We start from the raw sequence: 20,544 nt of genomic DNA, 5'->3' as shown, positions 1-20,544 counted from the left end.
GCCCAAACGAGCCTTTGCTCGTCCTGTTGACGTTGACGTTACAAAGTCACGTCAATCACGTTTTGTAGAGCCTCACTCGATGCAGTCCCGTGTTGACTCTCAGCCGCTTGTGGACGTTCAGCCGCTGCCGCTTGCTCTTGTTGACGTTCAGGACGTTCGCCAACCAGCGAAGTTGACTTGTTTTGACGTTGAGTGTCAAGCACCGCAGTCAAGAGTTGTTTTGACTGCTCAGTCTAGGCAGTCAAGGCAGTTTCGAGTTGACGTCGAGCATCCTCCCGCACCTGTTGTTGTTGCTGGTCAGTCCTTTAAGCAGTTACATGACATAGCGTCCTTGACAGCTACTGTTGCTCTTTTGCGTGTGGACTCTGCTTGTCAAGCATTGCCACCACGGCAGGTCTCTCCCTTGCTTGAGACTCGGCAATTGTCGGACAAGGTTCCTTCAGATGAGGAAGTTGCTGATCCCCCTCCTACTGATATTCCCTTGGGGACTCTGTCAGACGGAGAGGAGCCTAAAGCTGCTCAGCCCTCTATGGACTTTAAATAAATCATGCTGATTTTTAAGGATCTTTGTCCGGATCTTTTTGTAACTGCTGCTCCTCGTTCGCCTAAACGTCAGAGTTTACACTAGGCCTAGCTACTTCGAAGCCGTTGTTTTCTAAGCTAGTGCTCTCTCGCTCTTCTAAGAGAGCTTTACGTTTGCTAGGCGACTGGTTGATCACCAGGAGGAGTTTGGGGGAGACAGCCTTTGCTTTCCCTCCTTTTAAACTGGCTTATAGAGCGAGAGTCTGGTATGACACGGGAGAAGTTCTCGGCTTGGGAGTTCCTGCCTCTGCCCAGATAGACTTCTCAAACCTCATAGACTCTCCCTGGCGCCTGGCTATGAGACGCTCCAAGATTGTATGGTCGGCTTCAGAGCTAGACCATCTCCTGTTAGGAGTTTTTTTTCGAGCGTTTGAAGTTTTGCTGTACAATTATGTCATGCATAAACAAGGCTATCAGGGATGGCTCCAATAATCTGACAGCCACGTTCTCTGCAGGAACAAGACTATCAGGGATGGCTCCAATGATCTGGCAGCCACGTTCACTGCAGAAGTACGTAAGAGGCAAGTGCGCTCAATGTGTTCATTGTCAAGACAAACTTCACGATGAAGTCTACCAGGCTGTCTTGACAGCATTAATGGAAGGCGACTGGATGGTCTCTCTCAACCTTCAGGATGCATACTTCCACATTCCTATACACCCGGATTCCCAACCGTTTCTGAGGTTTGTTTACAGGAATGTGGGGTACCAGTTTCGAGCCCTGTGCTTTGGCCTCAGTCCTGCTCCTCTCGTGTTTACGAGGCTCATGAGGAATGTGGCAAAATTCCTCCATCTATCGGGAATCCGAGCCTCCCTGTACTTGGACGACTGGCTTCTCAGAGCATCGTCCAGTCATCGCTGTCTGCAGGATCTACATTGGACGTTGAGTCTGGCCAGGGAGTTGGGACTTTTGGTCAACCTAGAAAAGTCCCAACTGATCCCATCCCAGACTATTCTATATTTGGGGATGGAGATTCGCAGTCCAGTTTTTCGGGCTTTTCCGTCTGCCACCCGAATAGAACAAGCCCTGCTCAAAGTCCAACTAATGCTGAAAAGAGAATGTTTGTTCAGTCAGGAGTTGGAAGAGTCTCGTAGGGACTCTCTCATCCCTGGAGCAGTTTGTCTCGCTAGGGAGACTACACCTTCGGCCTCTCCAGTTCCATCTAGCCTCTCACTGGAACAAGGACAAGACGTTAGAGACGGTATCAATCCCAATCTCCGAACCAGTGAAGGCATGCCTGAAATGGTGGGACAGCAATATCAGTCTGAGAGAGGGACTATCCCTAGCAGTCAAGAACCCAAACCACGTGGTGTTCTCAGACGCGTCGGATTTGGGTTGGGGTGCGACCCTGGACGGTCGGGAATGCTCGGGTCTGTGGACCTCAAGTCAGAAGAGCATGCACATCAACGGCAAGGAGCTATTAGCAGTCCACTTGGCCTTGATGAAATTCGAAAGCTTTCTTCGAAACAAAGTGGTAGAGGTCAACTCAGACAACACCACAGCTTTGGCGTACATCTCCAAGCAAGGAGGCACACACTCCCTCACGCTGTACGAGATCGCAAGGGACCTTCTCATATGGTCAAGAAATCGAGGCATCTCCCTGTTGACGAGATTCATCCAGGGGGACTTGAACGTCTTGGCAGACTGTCTCAGTCGGAGGGGTCAGGTGATACCCACGGAATGGACCCTCCACAAGGACGTGTGCAAGAGTCTTTGGGCGACTTGGGGTCAACCTACCATAGACCTCTTTGCCACCTCGTTGACCAAAAGGTTACCAATCTATTGCTCACCAGTCCCAGATCCAGAAGCAATCCACATAGACGCGTTTCTACTGGATTGGTCTCATCTGGACTTATATGCATTCCCACCATTCAAGATAGTCAACAAGGTACTGCAGAAGTTCGCCTCTCACGAAGGGACAAGGTTGACATTGGTTGCTCCCCTCTGGCCCGCGAGAGAGTGGTTCACCGAGGTACTTCAATGGCTGGTAGACATTCCAAGAAGTCTTCCTCTAAGGGTAGATCTCTTACGTCAGCCCCACGTAAAGAATGTTCTTCAAAGCCTCCCCGCGCTTCGTCTGACTGCCTTCAGACTATCGAGAGAGACTCAAGAGCTCGAGGCTTTTCGAAGGAGGCAGCCAGTGCGATTGCGAGAGCTAGGAGAGCTTCTATCATCAGAGTATACCAGTCGAAGTGGGAAGTCTTTCGAGACTGGTGCAAGTCAGCATCTGTGTCCTCTTCCAGTACCTCTGTAGCCCAAATCGGAGATTTTCTTTTACATCTGAGAAATGTTCGCTCCCTCTCAGCTCCCACGATTAAGGGCTACAGGAGCATGTTGGCTTCGGTCTTTCGTCATAGAGGCTTAGATCTTTCCAACAATAAAGATCTCCAAGATCTCCTTAAGTCTTTCGAGACCTCTAAGGAACGTCGTTTGGCAACTCCTGGATGGAACTTAGACGTGGTCCTAAGGTTCCTCATGTCAGACAGGTTTGAGCCATTACATTCAGCCTCCCTGAAGGATCTCACCCTCAAGACGCTTTTCCTAGTGTGCTTGGTTTCGGCTAAAAGGGTCAGTGAAATTCATGCCTTCAGTAAGAACATCGGCTTTTCTACAGAAAAAGCCACATGTTCACTTCAACTTGGTTTCCTGGCCAAAAATGAACTGCCTTCTCGTCCTTGGCCTAAGTCTTTTGATATACCTTGCCTGTCAGAGATCGTAGGCAACGAACTTGAAAGAGTGCTGTGACCAGTTAGAGCTCTTAAGTTCTACTTAGCTCGTACTAAGTCCTTACGAGGTGGATCTGAGGCATTATGGTGCTCAGTTAAGAAACCATCATTGCCTATGTCAAAGAATGCTTTGTCATATTTTATCAGATTTTTAATACGAGAGGCTCATTCTCACTTGAATGAAAAAGACCGATGCTTGCTTAAGGTTAAGACGCACGAAGTAAGAGCTATAGCAACTTCCGTGGCCTTTAAGCAAAATAATCTCTGCAAAGTATTATGGACGCGACCGTTTGGAGAAGCAAGTCAGTATTCGCGTCATTTTACTTAAAAGATGTCCAGACTCTTTACGAGGACTGCTACACACTGGGTCCATTCGTTACAGCGAGTGCAGTAGTGGGTAAGGGTTCTACCTCTACATTCCCTTAATTCCAATATCCTTTTAATCTGCTCTTGAAATGTTTTTTAATTGGGTTGTACGGAAGGCTAAGAAGCCTTTCGCATCCTTTTTGATTTGGCGGGTGGTCAAATGTCATTTCTTGAGAGCGCCCAGATTAGGGGTTTGATGAGGTCCTGTTGTATGGGTTGCAGCCCTTGATACTTCAGCTCCTGGGAGTCTTTCAGCATCCTAAGAGGATCGCTGGGCTTCGTGAGGAAGACAGACTAACAAGGCAGAGTAATCGTCTAAGTCAACTTCCTTACCAGGTACCTATATATATTTGGGTTTTGTTATGATATAACTGTCAAAAACTCTAAGCATATACGCTGTAAACTTAATTAACTCTGGTCTCTACCCACCACCATGGGTGTGAATCAGCTATTATATATTCACCGGCTAAGTTAAATATTTAAAAATGATATTTTAATTATAAAATAAATTTTTGAATATACTTACCCGGTGAATATATAAATTAAAGGCCCCCCCCTTCCTCCCCGATAGAGACCCAGCGGGATGAGAAGAATTGGAGCTGTTTACATGTATATGCGGTATCTGGCCGATAGTTGGCGCTAGTGGGCACACCCGCAACCTTCATAGCGATCGCTCGCGAGTTTTTGTGTTTTTCTGTCGAGCCGCCGGAGGCGTCAGCTATTATATATTCACCGGGTAAGTATATTCAAAAATTTATTTTATAATTAAAATATCATTTTAGCCAGTATAATTATTTTTCATCTTGCTGTATTATTTCTATACATCTATTTGCATTCCACTTTCATTTTACTACACACAAATTTCATAATTTCATAAACATATCTGCTGCTCAACGGTGCTGAAGTATGGTTAACCCCTGTTTTTAGTTCAAAATATTTACTATGATACTTTAGTAATTACAGAATTTTAGTTTACTACCGTCTTCTGTTTGGGCAATGGGATACTACAGAACGGAATAGAGATTATTTTCATTTTTTAACACTTATTGACCCAAGATTTTGCTAAACTTTTTTTTTTTATCATTCAGATTACTGTATAAAGTAGCATTCCCTTTAAGTGCTTCACTTTAGTTCATTTTGAACTAACAGCGATGAAGTGTTTGCCCAGCATTCGCGTGGCAGCGGATTGATTCCCGCCCGGGACAGTGAGTTTAAGCTGTTTACTGGGGAGGCCACTGATGTGGTTAGGCACAACAGTGGGGGATTGGGCTTGATCATCTGACGTTCTGGTGAGCATCTATTCTGATGAAGCTGGAACTGAAACCAGAAACTAACCTTTTTAACCTTTAACAGTAAATGTTCTTTTCAAGATTATTTCCTAACCCTTGCCCGCCACACTGTTTAAAAAAAATCGTATTTTTAATCGGAAATTCTCTGTATAAGTAAATTGTTCTCAGCCGCATTTCAGTAAAATACAGGCGACCGTTTTTTCTGCCCTACTTTATTGTTTTTTACGGGTTGGTGACCGTAATATTAATCCCTAATTAAAGTCAATATATCGGTTTTTAAAACGGTAAATGCCTGGCAACATTTATTCCAGGATTTTTAACAGTGCTTCTTAAAAAAAGGAGACTTATATAAGGTTAAACTAAATGAATAAAGATAAACTTTTAGGAGGTAAATGGCTCGGTGTGTTTTATAACTAGGAAACGACCAAGTGCGGGAAATATATTTTCAAATATTTTCTAAGTTTAGGCTCCAACTTTTAGAAGCCCTTTTTATGATGTTCGAACTTATATTAGCGTTTAAAGGACACTCATGAATGGCAGAGGCAAGGGGCATGACATTGCCCAAGCAACCAGTTATGATCAGTGCCCAAGCACCCTCTCCACCAAAGCTATGACCAATGAGGGCCAGAAAATGGCTGCTGATGACTCGGCAGATAGACTTAGCCAAGCTACAACCATAGTTGGAAAAGCAGACTGCCATAAGCCCAAGGGCTCAAACAGGGAAAATAACCCAGTTATGAAAGAAACCAAGGAAACAGAATAGTGTGCCCGAGAGTACCCTCCAGCAAGCGAACTCTAACCCAAGACAGTCATAATCTAGATTACACAAAAACTAGAAATAATACCTATTACCTATTTTACCTGTTGGAGCCTCTAGGCTTATAGCATCTTGCTTTTCCAACTAGGGTTGTAGCTTAGCAAGTAGTAGTAGTAATAATAATAATAATAATAATATTTCAGGCAATGTGGTCCAGCGTCAATCCACCAAGGAAGTTCATGGACGGACTAGACGAACTTGTGTATCTCTCAACAGACTCGCCTGTCAGAAGTTCGGAGAGCCATTTGAAAACTTCTAATGACGAGTCCTTTAAAAACGTCCAGGATAATTTAAACAAAGAAAATCCTACCAAACCAACAACAGACCCGCCGAATGATAATGAAGGATTTGCTAAAGGTAAGGAGAATCTATGAGTAGTTTTTATTATATTTGCTTTTTAAGTCTCTTCTTGAAACGTGGATATAATAATGAGAAAATTCTCGTGATGTTCATAATGATTATGATGTATGATGTTCCTTACAAAATACCAAACACTGGGACACTTAGTCAATAAGTGATATATATATATATATATATATATATATATATATATGTATATATATTTTTTTTTTAAATATTAAACTTAGCCGGTGAATATATAATAGCTGACGTCTCGGACGGCTCGACAGATTCCAAAAACTCGCGAGCGATCGCCGTGAAGGTTGCGGGTGTGACCACCAGCGCCGACTACCGGCCAGATACTGCATATACTTGTCAAGTTCTCCAGTTCTTCTCTGTCAGTCTTGTCGACAAGTTGGTTCCGCTCGCTTATGACCTTGAGTTTTCGACCTATTTGGTGAAGTACTTTATTTTGGTTGTTTATTGGGTTTCGCTGTGACAGGTGTTTTTTCTTCAATTAAACTCTTGAAACCCTTTTTTTGGCTGGTGTTTATTGTTGATGACTTTGGTTTTGACTTGGATTTTCTCTGATTGTTCAAAATGGCTGACCCTTCTCCTATCCCTGAACCTAAATATCGCAAGTGTGCGAGGGATTGCAACAAACGTCTTCCCAAGGCCTCTATCGACCCACATACCGTTTGTTCTAATTGCCGGGGTAAATCCTGCCAATTAGGAGATCGGTGTGATGAGTGCGTGGTCTTGTCGGAATTCGACTGGCTTGAGTATGACAAATATGCTCGTAAGCTTGAGAGAGATAGGGTGAGGAGAAGCTCCTCTAGATCTTTGGAATTTTCCTCCTCCCATGCCCCTGAACCTAATCCTTCCCCTGTAGTAGTTGTTCCTGAACCCCCTACTAGCACTCATGAACCGTCCATGCGGGATATGTTTCTAGCGATTCAAGCTTTAGGCGAAAAAGTTGAGTCCTTAGCATCGGACCGTAACCAACTCATGTCAGATGTTAAGTTGTTGAAGTGTCAGAGTGGTAAAACAGAAAATCGTAGTGATAAAGTGATAAGTGCGCAAAGTGTATTTAGTGTTGCGACCGAGGGTTCGTCTGTTCGTGCTTGTCGCTCCCCTAGTCCGAGACCTCTTTCAGGCTCCCCTGCACCAGGGAGAAGTAATGTCGTAGGACTTAAGGGGACGAGAGGCGTTAACCAACGTACAGACGTTCCCTCTTTGGTATCGGACGTTTCTCGTCAAGATCGCCCTTACCATAAGACGGGTGAGACTGTGTTCTCCTCGTCCTCCGAAGACTTTTCGCACAAGAAACCTTGGCACAAGGTTTCTAGACCCTTGAAGCGAAAGTCAGTCCCTTCAGGACAGGTCCAGCGTTCTGGCTGTAGCCATTGGGGCAGCTCTGACCTTTTGCAGTCGTCGGATGACTGTTCGCCTATTAAGCGCAAGCGTAACACGGGGTCCGAGGGTCGCGGTAGAGGCAATGTTTTGCCAACGCAGACGTTACCGACGTCACGGCCCGTTCCGACTCCCGTTGATCCGAAGTGGGTTGTCCTGCGGGACATGCAGTCTAAGCTTGCCTCCCTTATGGAAGAGTATGACTTTGAGCAGGTTCGCGATGATCCTTTGCTTTCGAGTCGCCAGTGCGCTGAACGTGACTCTGGCCTTCAGCCGCCCAAACGAGTATTCACTCGTCCGTTTGACGTTAGTGCTGACGTTTCTAGTACTTTGAAACGCGATGCCAGTAGTCTTTCACGTCAGTCACGTGACATGAATCCCTTGCTGCAGTCTCGTACTGACGTTCGCCGACCGGCTCCGTTGCCTCGACGTGACGTTGAGCGTCAGTCACCGCAGTCGGAGGTTGTTTTGCCTGCTCAGACTCTGCAGTCAATGCAGTTCCGACGTGACGTCGAGCGTCAATCAACTTCAGCTGTTGTTGTTGGTCAGTCACAGGAATTTCAGCCCTTTCAGCAGCGGCGTGACGTCGCTTCCTCTTCTGCTACTGCTGCTCCTTTGCTTGTTGACATTGCCTGTCAAGCGTTGCCTCCTCGGCAGGTCTCTCCGTATCATGAGACTCGGCAGTTGTCGGACGAAGTTCCGTCGGATGAGGAAGTCGCTGATCCCCTTCCAACTGATGTTCCTTTGGGGACTTTGTCGGACGGAGAGGAGCCTAAAGCTGCTCAGCCCTCTCTGGATTTTAAAAAGATCATGCTGATTTTGAAGGAACTGTTTCCTGACCATTTTGTAACTGCTGCTCCTCGTTCTCCTCCATCAGAGTTTACGCTAGGCCTAGCTACTTCGAGGCCGTCGTTTACTAAGTTAGTGCTCTCTCGCTCTTCTAAGAGAGCTTTGCGTTTACTAGGCGATTGGTTGATCACCAGGAGGAGTTTGGGGAAGACAGCCTTTGCTTTCCCCCCTTTTAAACTGGCTTCTAGAGCGAGCGTCTGGTATGACACGGGAGAAGTTCTCGGCTTGGGAGTTCCTGCCTCTGCCCAGGGAGACTTCTCAAGCCTCGTAGACTCTCCCCGTCGCCTGGCCATGAGACGCTCTAAAGTTTACTGGTCCTCTTCGGACCTTGATCATCTCCTCAAAGGGGTTTACAGGGCCTTCGAAGTTTTTATCTTCTTGGATTGGTCGCTGGGAGCCTTGAGCAGGAAGATCTCTTCGGCCGACCGTGATGTATCCGTGTTAATTATGTCCTGCATGGACAAAGCTATCCGTGATGGCTCTAATGAGCTCGCTGCTACCTTTACGGCAGGAGTCCTTAAGAAGAGGGAGACTCTTTGCTCGTTCCTTTCGGCAGGAGTAACTCCCTGCCAAAGGTCAGAGCTTCTCTTTGCTCCGTTGTCATCTGCCTTGTTTCCTCAGCAGGTGATCAAGGATATTGCAGCTTCTCTGGTGCAGAAGGATACCCACGACCTGATGGCTACGTCGGCGCGCAAGGCTGCTCCTTCATCATCTTATGTCGTAAGACCCAAGCTCGATACTCCAGCGACGAGGTTTATCCCGCCCTTTCGTGGCAGAGCCCCCAGTAAGGGAGGCGCTCGTGCCGACAGTAAAAGAGGCAAGAGGAGAGGATCCAAGTCCTCCCGTGGCAGAGTCTGACTGCCCACGTCCTCAGACAGCGGTAGGGGCCAGACTGAACAACTTCTGGCAGGCCTGGGAGAAGAGGGGTGCGGACCGAGAGTCTGTGTTGTTGCTAAAGGAGGGGTACAAAATACCTCCTCTGGTAAAAGTTCCTATAGACCTCTCTCCCAGGTATCGAGAGCAGTCAAGGAGACAGGCACTACAGCTGCAGGTGTCTCAGTTGCTAGAGAAGGGAGCGGTGGTGAAAGTCTCGGACCTTCAATCACCGGGATTTTACAACCGTCTCTTCCTAGTCCCAAAGCATACAGGAGGTTGGAGGCCGGTGCTGGATGTCAGTGCGCTCAACGTTTTTGTTGTCAAAACAAAATTTACGATGGAGACCACGAAGTCCGTCCTAGCAGTGGTCAGAGAGGGAGACTGGATGGTCTCTCTCGACCTGCAGGATGCGTACTTCCACATTCCTATACACCCGGATTCTCAGCCGTATCTGAGGTTTGTATACAGGAATGTGGTGTACCAGTTCCGAGCACTGTGCTTCGGCCTCAGCCCTGCTCCTCTTGTTTTTACGAGGCTCATGAGAAATGTGGCAAAATTTCTTCATTTATCGGGGATTCGAGCCTCCCTTTACCTGGACGACTGGCTGCTCAGAGCATCGTCCCGTCATCGCTGTCTGCAGGACCTTCAATGGACGTTGGATCTTGCAAAGGAGTTGGGACTGTTGGTGAACTTAGAGAAGTCTCAGCTGACTCCCTCCCAAACGATTCTTTATTTGGGGATGGAGATTCGCAGTCTAGCTTTTCGGGCTTTTCCGTCTGCCACCAGGATAGATCAAGCCTTGCTCATGCTGAGAAAAGACCGTTGCTCAGTGAGAAGTTGGATGAGCCTCCTAGGGACCCTGTCATCCCTGGAACAATTTATCTCTCTAGGGAGACTTCACCTTCGCCCTCTCCAGTTCCATCTAGACTCCATTGGGACAAGAACAAGACTTTGGAAGCTGTCTCAATCCCGATCTCCGAACCAGTAAAGACGTGCCTGAACTGGTGGGACAGCAACATAGGTCTTCGAGAGGGTCTGTCCCTAGCGGTCAAGAACCCAAACCACGTGTTATTTTCAGACGCGTCGGATTTGGGTTGGGGAGCGATTCTGGACGGTCTGGAATGTTCGGGTCTTTGGACGTCGGAGCAGAGGAGCCTTCACATCAACTGCAAGGAGCTGTTGGCTGTTCACTTGGCCTTGACGAGTTTCGAGAGTCTTCTCCGAAACAAAGTGGTAGAAGTGAATGCGGACAACACCACAGCTTTGGCGTACATCTCCGAGCAAGGAGGCACTCACTCCCACTCACTGTTTGTCATCGCAAGGGACCTCCTCATCTGGTCAAAAGATCGAGGCATCTCACTGTTGACGAGGTTCGTCCAGGGAAAATTGAACGTCTTGGCGGACTGTCTCAGTCGGAGAGGTCAGGTGATCCCTACAGAATGGACCCTCCACAAGGACGTGTGCAAGAGTCTTTGGATGACTTGGGGTCAGCCCACCATAGACCTCTTTGCGACCTCATTGACCAAAAGGCTCCCGACCTATTGCTCTCCAGTCCCAGATCCAGAGGCGGCCCACATAGATGCCTTTCTGCTGGACTGGTGTCACATGGACGCTTACGCATTCCCGCCGTTCAAGATCATCAACAGGGTTCTGCAGAAGTTCGCCTCTCACGAAGGGTCAAGGTTGACGTTGGTTGCTCCCCTCTGGCCCGCGGGAGAGTGGTTCACAGAGGTACTTCAATGGCTGGTAGACGTTCCAAGGAGTCTACCTTTAAGGATGGATCTCTTACGGCATCCCCACGTAAGGAGTCTTCATCAAAGCCTCCCCGCGCTTCTTCTGACTGCCTTCAGACTATCGAAAGACTCTCAAGAGCTCGAGGATTTTCGAAGGAGGCAGCCAGAGCGATCGCGAGGGCTAGGAGATCATCTACTATCAAGGTCTACCAGTCGAAGTGGGAGGTCTTTAGAGAGTGGTGCAAGTCATCCTCTATTTCCTCTTCCAGTACCTCTGTAGCCCAGATTGCAGACTTTCTCTTGCATCTGAGAAATGTTCGCTCCCTCTCTGCTCCCACTATTAAGGGCTACAGGAGCATGTTGGCGTCTGTGTTCAGACATAGAGGCTTGGATCTGTCAAATAATAAAGATCTCCTTAAGTCCTTCGAGACCTCTAAGGAGCGTCGTATGTCAACTCCTGCTTGGAACTTAGACGTGGTCCTAAGGTTCCTAATGTCCGACAGGTTTGAGCCATTGCATTCAGCCTCCCTGAAGGATCTCACCCTCAAGACGCTTTTTTTGGTGTGCTTGGCTTCGGCTAAAAGGGTCGGTGAGATCCATGCCTTTAGTAAGAACATCGGCTTCTCTACAGATAAAGCCACATGTTCGCTTCAACTTGGTTTTTTGGCCAAGAATGAACTGCCTTCTCGTCCTTGGCCTAAGTCTTTTGATATACCTTGCCTGTCAGAAATCGTAGGCAACGAGGTTGAAAGAGTACTGTGCCCAGTTAGAGCTCTTAAGTTTTATTTGGCTCGTACTAAACCATTACGAGGTGGTTCTGAGGCCTTATGGTGCTCCGTTAAGAAGCCCTCATTGCCCGTCTAAAAATGCTTTATCGTACTTTATTAGATTTTTAATCCGGGAGGCACATTCTCATTTAAGTGAGGAAGATCGTTGTTTGCTTAACCCTGGATAGGTACGATGGGTCGTTTGCGACCCCGAGCGTAAAAAAAAAAACAGGTTTTTCTCACGTGACTCACCCCCGTGACTGAATTTGTGGGTGATCGACCTGCAGGAGGTGTCTCCCCTACACGCTCTAGTAGTGTCCAGATGTGCATTGCTGTAGCTGTACTCCTTCCCCGATTTCTGAGACGCGTCGGGGTCGTGCGCGACCGAGTTTACCCTTCTAAGGTAGTTTGCATAATTATCAAAGTTATTACGTATTATGAAATTGTCGTAGAATGGTGCAACTTGTATAGGTTATCAGTTGTGGAAAGTCTTGGTGGATTGTTTGGCTACCATGTGCATGATTTTTTTTTTAGTTAAAATGTCGTTCATCACCACGAGGACCATTTTACCGCGAGTGCCCCTTTTTCATTTTTTTTCATTTTTTTGCCAAGTCATTTTTCCGTAAGATATTGCCAAATAGGGTCGTAAAACTTTTGCTTGTTTAGTGTTGGAAAGTGTGTCTAGATGATCTGGCTACCCATGCATGACTTTGTTTTTGTCAGATACGACGTAGTTATTGGTATATTGGGTATTTAACTGCGGTTACCAATTTCTGTTTTTTTTCAATATTTGTAAAAATTACTACGTAGTAAGGAATTGCCGTATATTATTCATTTTTTTTTCATGTTTATGTCTTAGAAAGTGTGCCTTGATGGTTGGGCTAACACGTGCATGTCTTTTTTTTTATCTGAGATGCCGTATATTAGAATGTCGGGCATTTTACCGCGAGTGTCCCTTTTTCATTTTTTTTCATTTTTTTGCCAAGTCATTTTTCCGTAAGATATTGCGAAATAGTGTCGGAAAACTTTTGCTCTTTTAGTGTTGGAAAGTGTGTCTAGATGATCTGGCTACCCATGCGTGATTTTGTTTTTGTCAGATACGACGTAGTTATTGGTATATTGGGTATTTAACTGCGGTTGCCAATTTCTGTTTTTTTTTCAATATTTGTAAAAATTTACTACGTAGTAAGGAATTGCCGTATATTATTGATTTTTTTTTCATGTTTGTGTTAGAAAGTGTGCCTTGATGGTTGGGCTAACACGTGCATGTCTTTTTTTTTTTATCTGAGATGCCGTATATTAGAATGTTGGGCATTTTTCCGCGAGTGCCCCTTTTTATTTGTTTTGCATTTTTTTGCTTAGTCATGTTACCGTAAGGAATTGGCAAGTAGTGTCGCAAAACTTATCTTTTTATAGTGTTGGAAAGTGTTTCTAGATGATCTGGCTACCCATGCCTATTTTTTTTTAGCCAGATATGGCGTATATATAAGTATGTGTTCGATTTTCCTGTGATTGCCATTTTTTCGTTTTTTCCCATTTCTTTCAAAATTACTACGTACTAAGGAACTATCACAGAGTAATATTTCATTTATATGTTTATTTGTCGGAAAATGTGCCTTGATGGTTTGCCTAGCACGTGGCTGAAATTTTTTTTTTCTGAAATGCCGTATATTAGAATGGCCATTTTTCCACGAGTGCCCCTTTTTATTTGTTTTGCATTTTTTGCTTAGTCATGTTACCGTAAGGAATTGGCAAGTAGTGTCGCAAAACTTATAATTTTATAGTGTTGGAAAGTGTTTCTAGATGATCTGGCTACCCATGCCTATCTTCTTTTTTTAGCCAGATATGGCGTATATATAGGTATGTGTTCGATTTTCCTGTGATTGCCATTTTTTTGTTTTTTCCCATTTCTTTCAAAATTACTACGTACTAAGGAACTATCACAGAGTAATTATTCATTTAGATGTTTATTTGTCGGAAAATGTGCCTTGATGGTTTGCCTAGCACGTGGCTGAATTTTTTTTTTCTGAAATGCCGTATATTAGAATGTTAGCCATTTTTCCGCGAGTGCCCCTTTTTATTTGTTTTGCATTTTTTTGCTTAGTCATGTTACCGTAAGGAATTGGCAAGTAGTGTCGCAAAACTTATATTTTTATAGTGTTGGAAAGTGTTTCTAGATGATCTGGCTACCCATGCCTATCTTTTTTTTAGCCAGATATGGTGTATATATAGGTATGTGTTCGATTTTCCGGTGATTGCCATTTTTTCGTTTTTTCCCAATTCTTTCAAAATTACTACGTACTAAGGAACTATCACAGAGTAATGATTCCTCTAGATGTTTATTTGTCGGAAAATTTTGTTTACTTTTTTTTTGATTGAATATCATCAAATTTTTTTAGCTAAAATATTATATTGTTTTACATTTTTTTTTTTTTCGATTTTATTTCCCTTCAAAAAATTTTTTTTGGGTCAGAATTTTAATTTTATAGTCGTAAAATAATCGACAATTATCCAGCAACCCACCATACAATTTTTATGCATATCCAATAATAATTAGATTAGTAAATAACACCTTGAAATTGACATACCCTTCCTACATTTCAAGTGGCAGATTAGGGAGTCTGAGTCAGTGTGGTTGGCGGCCATTTTGTGGACATATCCGAAGCGTAAGCTGCCCTATCTATATATATTCTTGTTCCCTATAGAATTCGTGATATTTTGGTATATTTTTACCTGCATAAATATCATATATATTAAATATATGTATTTTTTTACGAAATTTCTAAGTACTCAAAAAATTACCTTTAGATATGGCCCCTGATATAAATGTAATTTACATAATAATGAAGATTTTTTTACATATTTCTATTTTAGGATAACATATGTTTATTCCCTAAAAAAATTAGCCACTTCCTATTTCATTTGGGTACCCAAAAAAATTCATGAAATTTGGACAAATTTTTTTGGCCAAAAAAAGTTACCCTTTTTTTCTCATTTCAGATCTTCACCTCCATGGGTCTGACTTCATCCAAAATACATCAAGATGTGTCCTAAAAATTCAAGAATCAATTCCTAAAAGGATTTGTGTATATATGTATAAACTTTTTTTTATGAATTTTTATGTCAGGTCTTTTTTTTTTCTACTTAATTTTTTAAAATATTTATAATAAATAGTTTTTCTGCAGATGAGTAGTATTTATCTTTACAGTTGTTTTAAGCATTCATTGAAGTTTTTTTTGGCAAAAGAAAAAAGGAGGTTACTGCAAAAACTGCTTTTTCAAGAATTTTTTTTGGCGTCGGGGTCGTTCGCGTCCGAGTATACCCTTAAAGGGGTGTCCGAGGAGCGTACCTATCCAGGGTTAAGGTCAAGACGCACGAAGTGAGAGCAATAGCAACTTCGGTGGCTTTTAAGCAAAACAGGTCTCTGCGAAGTATTATGGACGCGACCTTTTGGAGGAGCAAGTCGGTGTTCGCTTCATTTTACTTAAAAGACGTCCAGACTCTTTATGAGGACTGCTACACCCTGGGTCCATTCGTTGCAGCGAATGCAGTAGTGGGTGAGGGTTCTACCACTACATTCCCTTAATCCCAATATCCTTTTAATCTTCTCTTGAAATGTTTTTTAATCTTGTCTTGGGTTGTACGGAAGACTAGGAAGTCTTTCGCATCCTTTTTGATTTGGCGGGTGGTCAAATGTCGTTTCTTGAGAGCGCCCAGATTGAGGGTATTGATGAGGTCCTGTTATAAGGGTGGTCGCCCTGGGTATAACAGCTCCTGGGAGTCTTTCAGCATCCTGAGAGGATGGCTGGGCTTTGTGAGGAAAGCGGACTAATAAGGTACCTATATTTAAGTGGGTTTTTTTTATGATATTGTCAAAAACTCATGAGCATATACGCCTTTATTGCATTAATACTGGTCTCTACCCACCACCATGGGTGTGAATCAGCTATTATATATTCACCGGCTAAGTTTAATATTTAAAAATGATATTTTGATTATAAAATAAATTTTTGAATATACTTACCCGGTGAATATATAAATTAAAGGCCCTCCCTTCCTCCCCGATAGAGACCCAGCGGACTGAGAAGAACTGGAGAACTTGACAAGTATATGCGGTATCTGGCCGATAGTCGGCGCTGGTGGTCACACCCGCTACCTTCACGGCGATCGCTCGCGAGTTTTTGGAATCTGTCGAGCCGTCCGAGACGTCAGCTATTATATATTCACCGGGTAAGTATATTCAAAAATTTATTTTATAATCAAAATATCATTTCTGTGTGTGTGTGTATATATATATATATATATATATATATATATATATATATATATATATATATATATATATATATATTCTGTATATACTGTATATATATTCTGTATATATATACATACATATATATATATATATATATATATATATATATATATATACAGTAGCTCCCCTACTTACGAACATTCGAGTTACGAACAACGGTACATACGAACACAAATTGAAGGAAGTCCAAACATGTTCGTAAACATCCGTAGATTTCATCTCAAGTTGAATCTCTCTCTCTCTCTCTCTCTCTCTCTCTCTCTCTCTCTCTCTCTCTCCGTATTTTGATTTTTAATGCAGTTAAATCTTCACATTTCTTTGAAAATTATTAAAAAATTCTTTACATCCTTATTCGATGTTTCAATTAAGGGAATAGTAACGGATCGGAAGAAAACCACTTGATTTGCCTCTCGCCTTCCGACAGAAGAAATATAACGTCATCAGACTTTTGGCATTTTTTTTTATTTCTTAACATATTAGAAATATCTTCAAGATGAATATTACATCAGCGCCAATATGTTACAGAAAATCAGTTTCCCTACAGTTCTTACTATTAGGTATCATGCGAAATCGTTGTAGCTCTTTCTGTGTGTGTGTGTGTGTGTGTGTGCTCGCTCTGTCAATCGCATATGGGTAGTTAATTCTAAAGCTTCATACAGTATTCAATTTTTCGTTCAATATTAAGCCTTCATATTTCATTAGACATTATTGTGTCTAATTGTGGTTTATTAAAGCACGTTCATATATTTTTTTTTATTTCTTGAGCATTTCAATAATCAACAATTACTTTTGATTTACTTTTGGTTGGGAGATCAGCTGATCTCAAGGTCACGCTGCAGTATTACGATTATGCGCACATATAGTTCGAAATCTCTTCATAGTGAATATTACAACAGCGCCAATGTATTATAGGGTATCACATTTTCCATACAGTTCGTTGATAGACCTTATTATTAGTTATACACGGAATACGCACCCCCCTCCTCTCTCTCTCTCTCTCTCTCTCTCTCTCTCTCTCTCTCCCCCCCCCGTATTTTGATTTTTAATGCAGTTAAATCTTCATATTTCTTTGAAAATTATTAAAAAATTCTTTAAATCCTTATTCGATGTTTCGATTATGGGAATAGTAACGGATCGGAAGAAAATCACTTGATTTGCCTCTCACCTTCCGCCAGAAGAAATATAACATCAGACTTTTTTTTTTCTTAACTTTACGGTAAGTTGTACTAATCTCATAACTAATGATACAGACCACTAAAACACTTGATATCGTTACTCGGTGTTTCGATTATGGGAATGCTGTAATAAGATTACTCGGCAACATAATGAAAGGAAATCATTCGGTTTGTCAGCGCGCTTCCGCCAAATACATGACGTCACAAGATACTCTATAAAGAATGATTCCGTCGGTCAAAATTGAAATAAAACAATTCAGTAAACTAACCTTCTGCATTTTATTTAACATTACCAAAACAACCATGAAACAGTTAAATGCACAGTACTGTTACATACAGTAAATACAGTACGGTACAAGTCAGCTGATTTGATAAGCGTGAAAAAGTAAACGTTACAGTACAGTACATAATGCAAATGGCCGCTTGTTTACGTAAGTTTCTAGCAAAAAAATTGGGTAATGGAACAATAAAATATCTTTCAGTACATTTATTTAAAAAGGAATTAATGTACAGTACTGTACTAAATGTACAGTACACTATATTTACTATGATTTTACTTAAAGTCAGCTGATTCAGAAATGCAGTGCATATGTATGGCCGATTGTGCAAGTTTCCATTATGTAGTGTGCAGTACAGGATAATAAAACAACATACTGTACTGAACTTTACAGTATTATACAGACTACTGTAATATGATAAAGTAAAATATTTGTAATAACCTATTTTATATGAAATGGGGCTATTTGTTGACTTCTACTGCTGAAAATCGTAGACATCTGAGTTAGGTTACGCTTACTCCAGACCAAAATTTAACACTAACGACTTACGAACAATACGACTTACGAACAGACTCTCGGTCCCTATTGTGTTCGTAAGTTGGGGACTGTCTGTATATATATATTCTGTATATTCTATATATATATATATATATATATATATTCTGTATATATATATATATATATATATATATATATATATATATATATATATATATATATATATATATATATATATATATATATATATATTATATATATATATATATATATGTATATATATATATATATATATATGTATATATATATATATATATATATATATATATATATATATATACTATATATATGTGTATATATATGAGAATGCCTTAAAATGGTGAAAGGGTTTGTGTATCGAAATGATCAGCAAAGCTGTACTAGTCAGGGCCACCCATACTAGGTTGGTTTGTTGTGAGCGATCAGACCAATAACCTCGTATGCAATCCTAATGCAGCTAGTGCACATCAAGAGGAGCAATGTAGGCCTATGTCTTCGTAACTCTAAGCAACTTAGGCCACTTTTTACCTCAATTTAAGTCTTTTGTGTAATCTCTCTCCAACTCTTTCTTTACAAGGAGTTAACCATTTTGCTTCTCGGTGCTGAATGGCCTCCCTGGTCACGCCCCGAAATCCCAAAATCAAACATATCGGTCTATAATTTAGACTCGCCCTCTCCCTTTAAGCATTAATAGTATATGTAACCCACGCCATTAAACATAGATTATAGATGAAGCTATATCGCCCACTGCCACAGTCAAGTTTTACTACCATTGGGCATTTATTTATAGTATAATCCTGCATTATGAGAGAGAGAGAGAGAGAGAGAGAGAGAGAGAGAGAGAGAGAGATACCCACATCAGAGTGCTACTCTTCATAGGATAATGTTTTGTAATCTTTTTATATATTATTAGTTTATTAACTATTCGTATTGGCGAAAGACTTGCCGTATATAGGTAGAAAAGCTTTCCAATATATCCATCCTAAAGTGGAACCCTATAAAGATTTTCACGTAGGCGTTTGTCATTTAAAGACTTACTTATTTAAAGGGGCATATTTAGTACCAGAAACCAAATAGAAACTACTACTACTACTACTACTAAATCATTATATCTGGTCTTACTTTGAATACTATGGAAATCTTAGCCTGATTGATCTGGGAGGAAATAAGACAAGTAATCCCTGATCAGATAAAGACATGTCGTTCCTCGTTAAGCCCACGTGCTCTCTCTCTCTCTCTCTCTCTCTCTCTCTCTCTCTCTCTCTCTCTCTCTCAAACCGTCGTCCCTTTGATCAAGAGTGAGTATATAGTTAATTCTCTGATACTTAAGTTCACAGTGTCAACACCAGATTTCAGCAATTATTTAGGCCACAGATTTGAATAATTGATTTTACCAGTTTCTGATTTAGAATCTATTGAAAGAGAAACAATATGCATCTAATTATCTGAAATGTATTTGCATTAAGTCGTTTCTATGCCAGCACGGTCCCTTGATCAAAAATCGTTGATAGGCACCGAATTGTACTTTACTTGATATTAACATTGTTTGGGACTCGAATTGATATATAGATTATCTTGTAGTTTATTACCTCATTTTTTTCCCTTGTAGGGCTATTTTTCCTGTTGGAGCCCTTGGGCTTCTAGCATATTGCTTTTTCAAATTAGGATTGCAGCTTAAATTATAATAATAACAATAATAATAATAATTATACATTCTTTCATGTTCCTTTTACTTATCTGTTTATGACGTAGATGGGCATATATACACATTACAAACCACCTGAAATTGAAGTCATTAAAAGTTTTCTGTCCAATATTGGAAATGCATGAAAAATTGCATAATTCGATCCGTTACTTTTCAAGAAAGGACAAATTCGTTTGATACATTCATAAATAATTACTTAAAAGGTAACAATAATTTAGCACGATTTTTTGGAAATTGAAAACTTTAAGGGCAAAGTTTTTTTTTTATAGATATAAAGAATCACATTTCCCTAAATATTCTGATAAAGCATCACATTTTCTTAAATATTCTGATAAAGTATCACCTTTTCTTAAATATTCTGATAAAACATCACATTTTAAAAAAATATTCTGATAAAATGTCAAATTTTTCTTAAACATTCTGATAAAGTATCACCTTTTCTTAAATATTCTGTTAAAGCATCACATTTTTCTTAAATATTCTGATAAAGCATCACATTTTTCTTAAATATTCTGATAAAGCATCACATTTTTCTTAAAAATTCTGATAAAACCACATTTTTCTTAAATATTCTGATAAAACATCACATTTCTTAAAATATTCTGCTAAAACATCACATTTCTTAAAACATTCTGAGAAAGCATCAGATTTTTCTACAACATTGTGATGAAGCATCACATTTTTCTAAAAAATATTCCAATAAAGCATCACATTTTCTTAAAATATTTTGAAAAAGCATCACATTTTCTTAAAATATTCTGAAAAAGCATCATATTTTC

At 41.4% G+C, this 20,544-nt stretch overlaps 1 protein-coding gene across 1 annotated transcript in view; it reads left to right on the top strand.

Moving 5' to 3' along the window:
* Positions 1 to 20,544, top strand: part of LOC137643797 (uncharacterized) — a 182,973-nt gene that overhangs the window by 95,280 nt on the left and 67,149 nt on the right. The window contains 1 exon segment of the mRNA XM_068376484.1: positions 5,922 to 6,135. Coding sequence (XP_068232585.1) covers positions 5,922 to 6,135 — 214 coding nt within the window.

This window comes from Palaemon carinicauda, chromosome 7 (assembly GCF_036898095.1).
Source record: "Palaemon carinicauda isolate YSFRI2023 chromosome 7, ASM3689809v2, whole genome shotgun sequence".
In the NCBI taxonomy this organism is placed as follows: Eukaryota; Metazoa; Arthropoda; class Malacostraca; order Decapoda; family Palaemonidae; genus Palaemon; species Palaemon carinicauda.
This window is presented reverse-complemented; position numbering and strand designations above follow the sequence as displayed.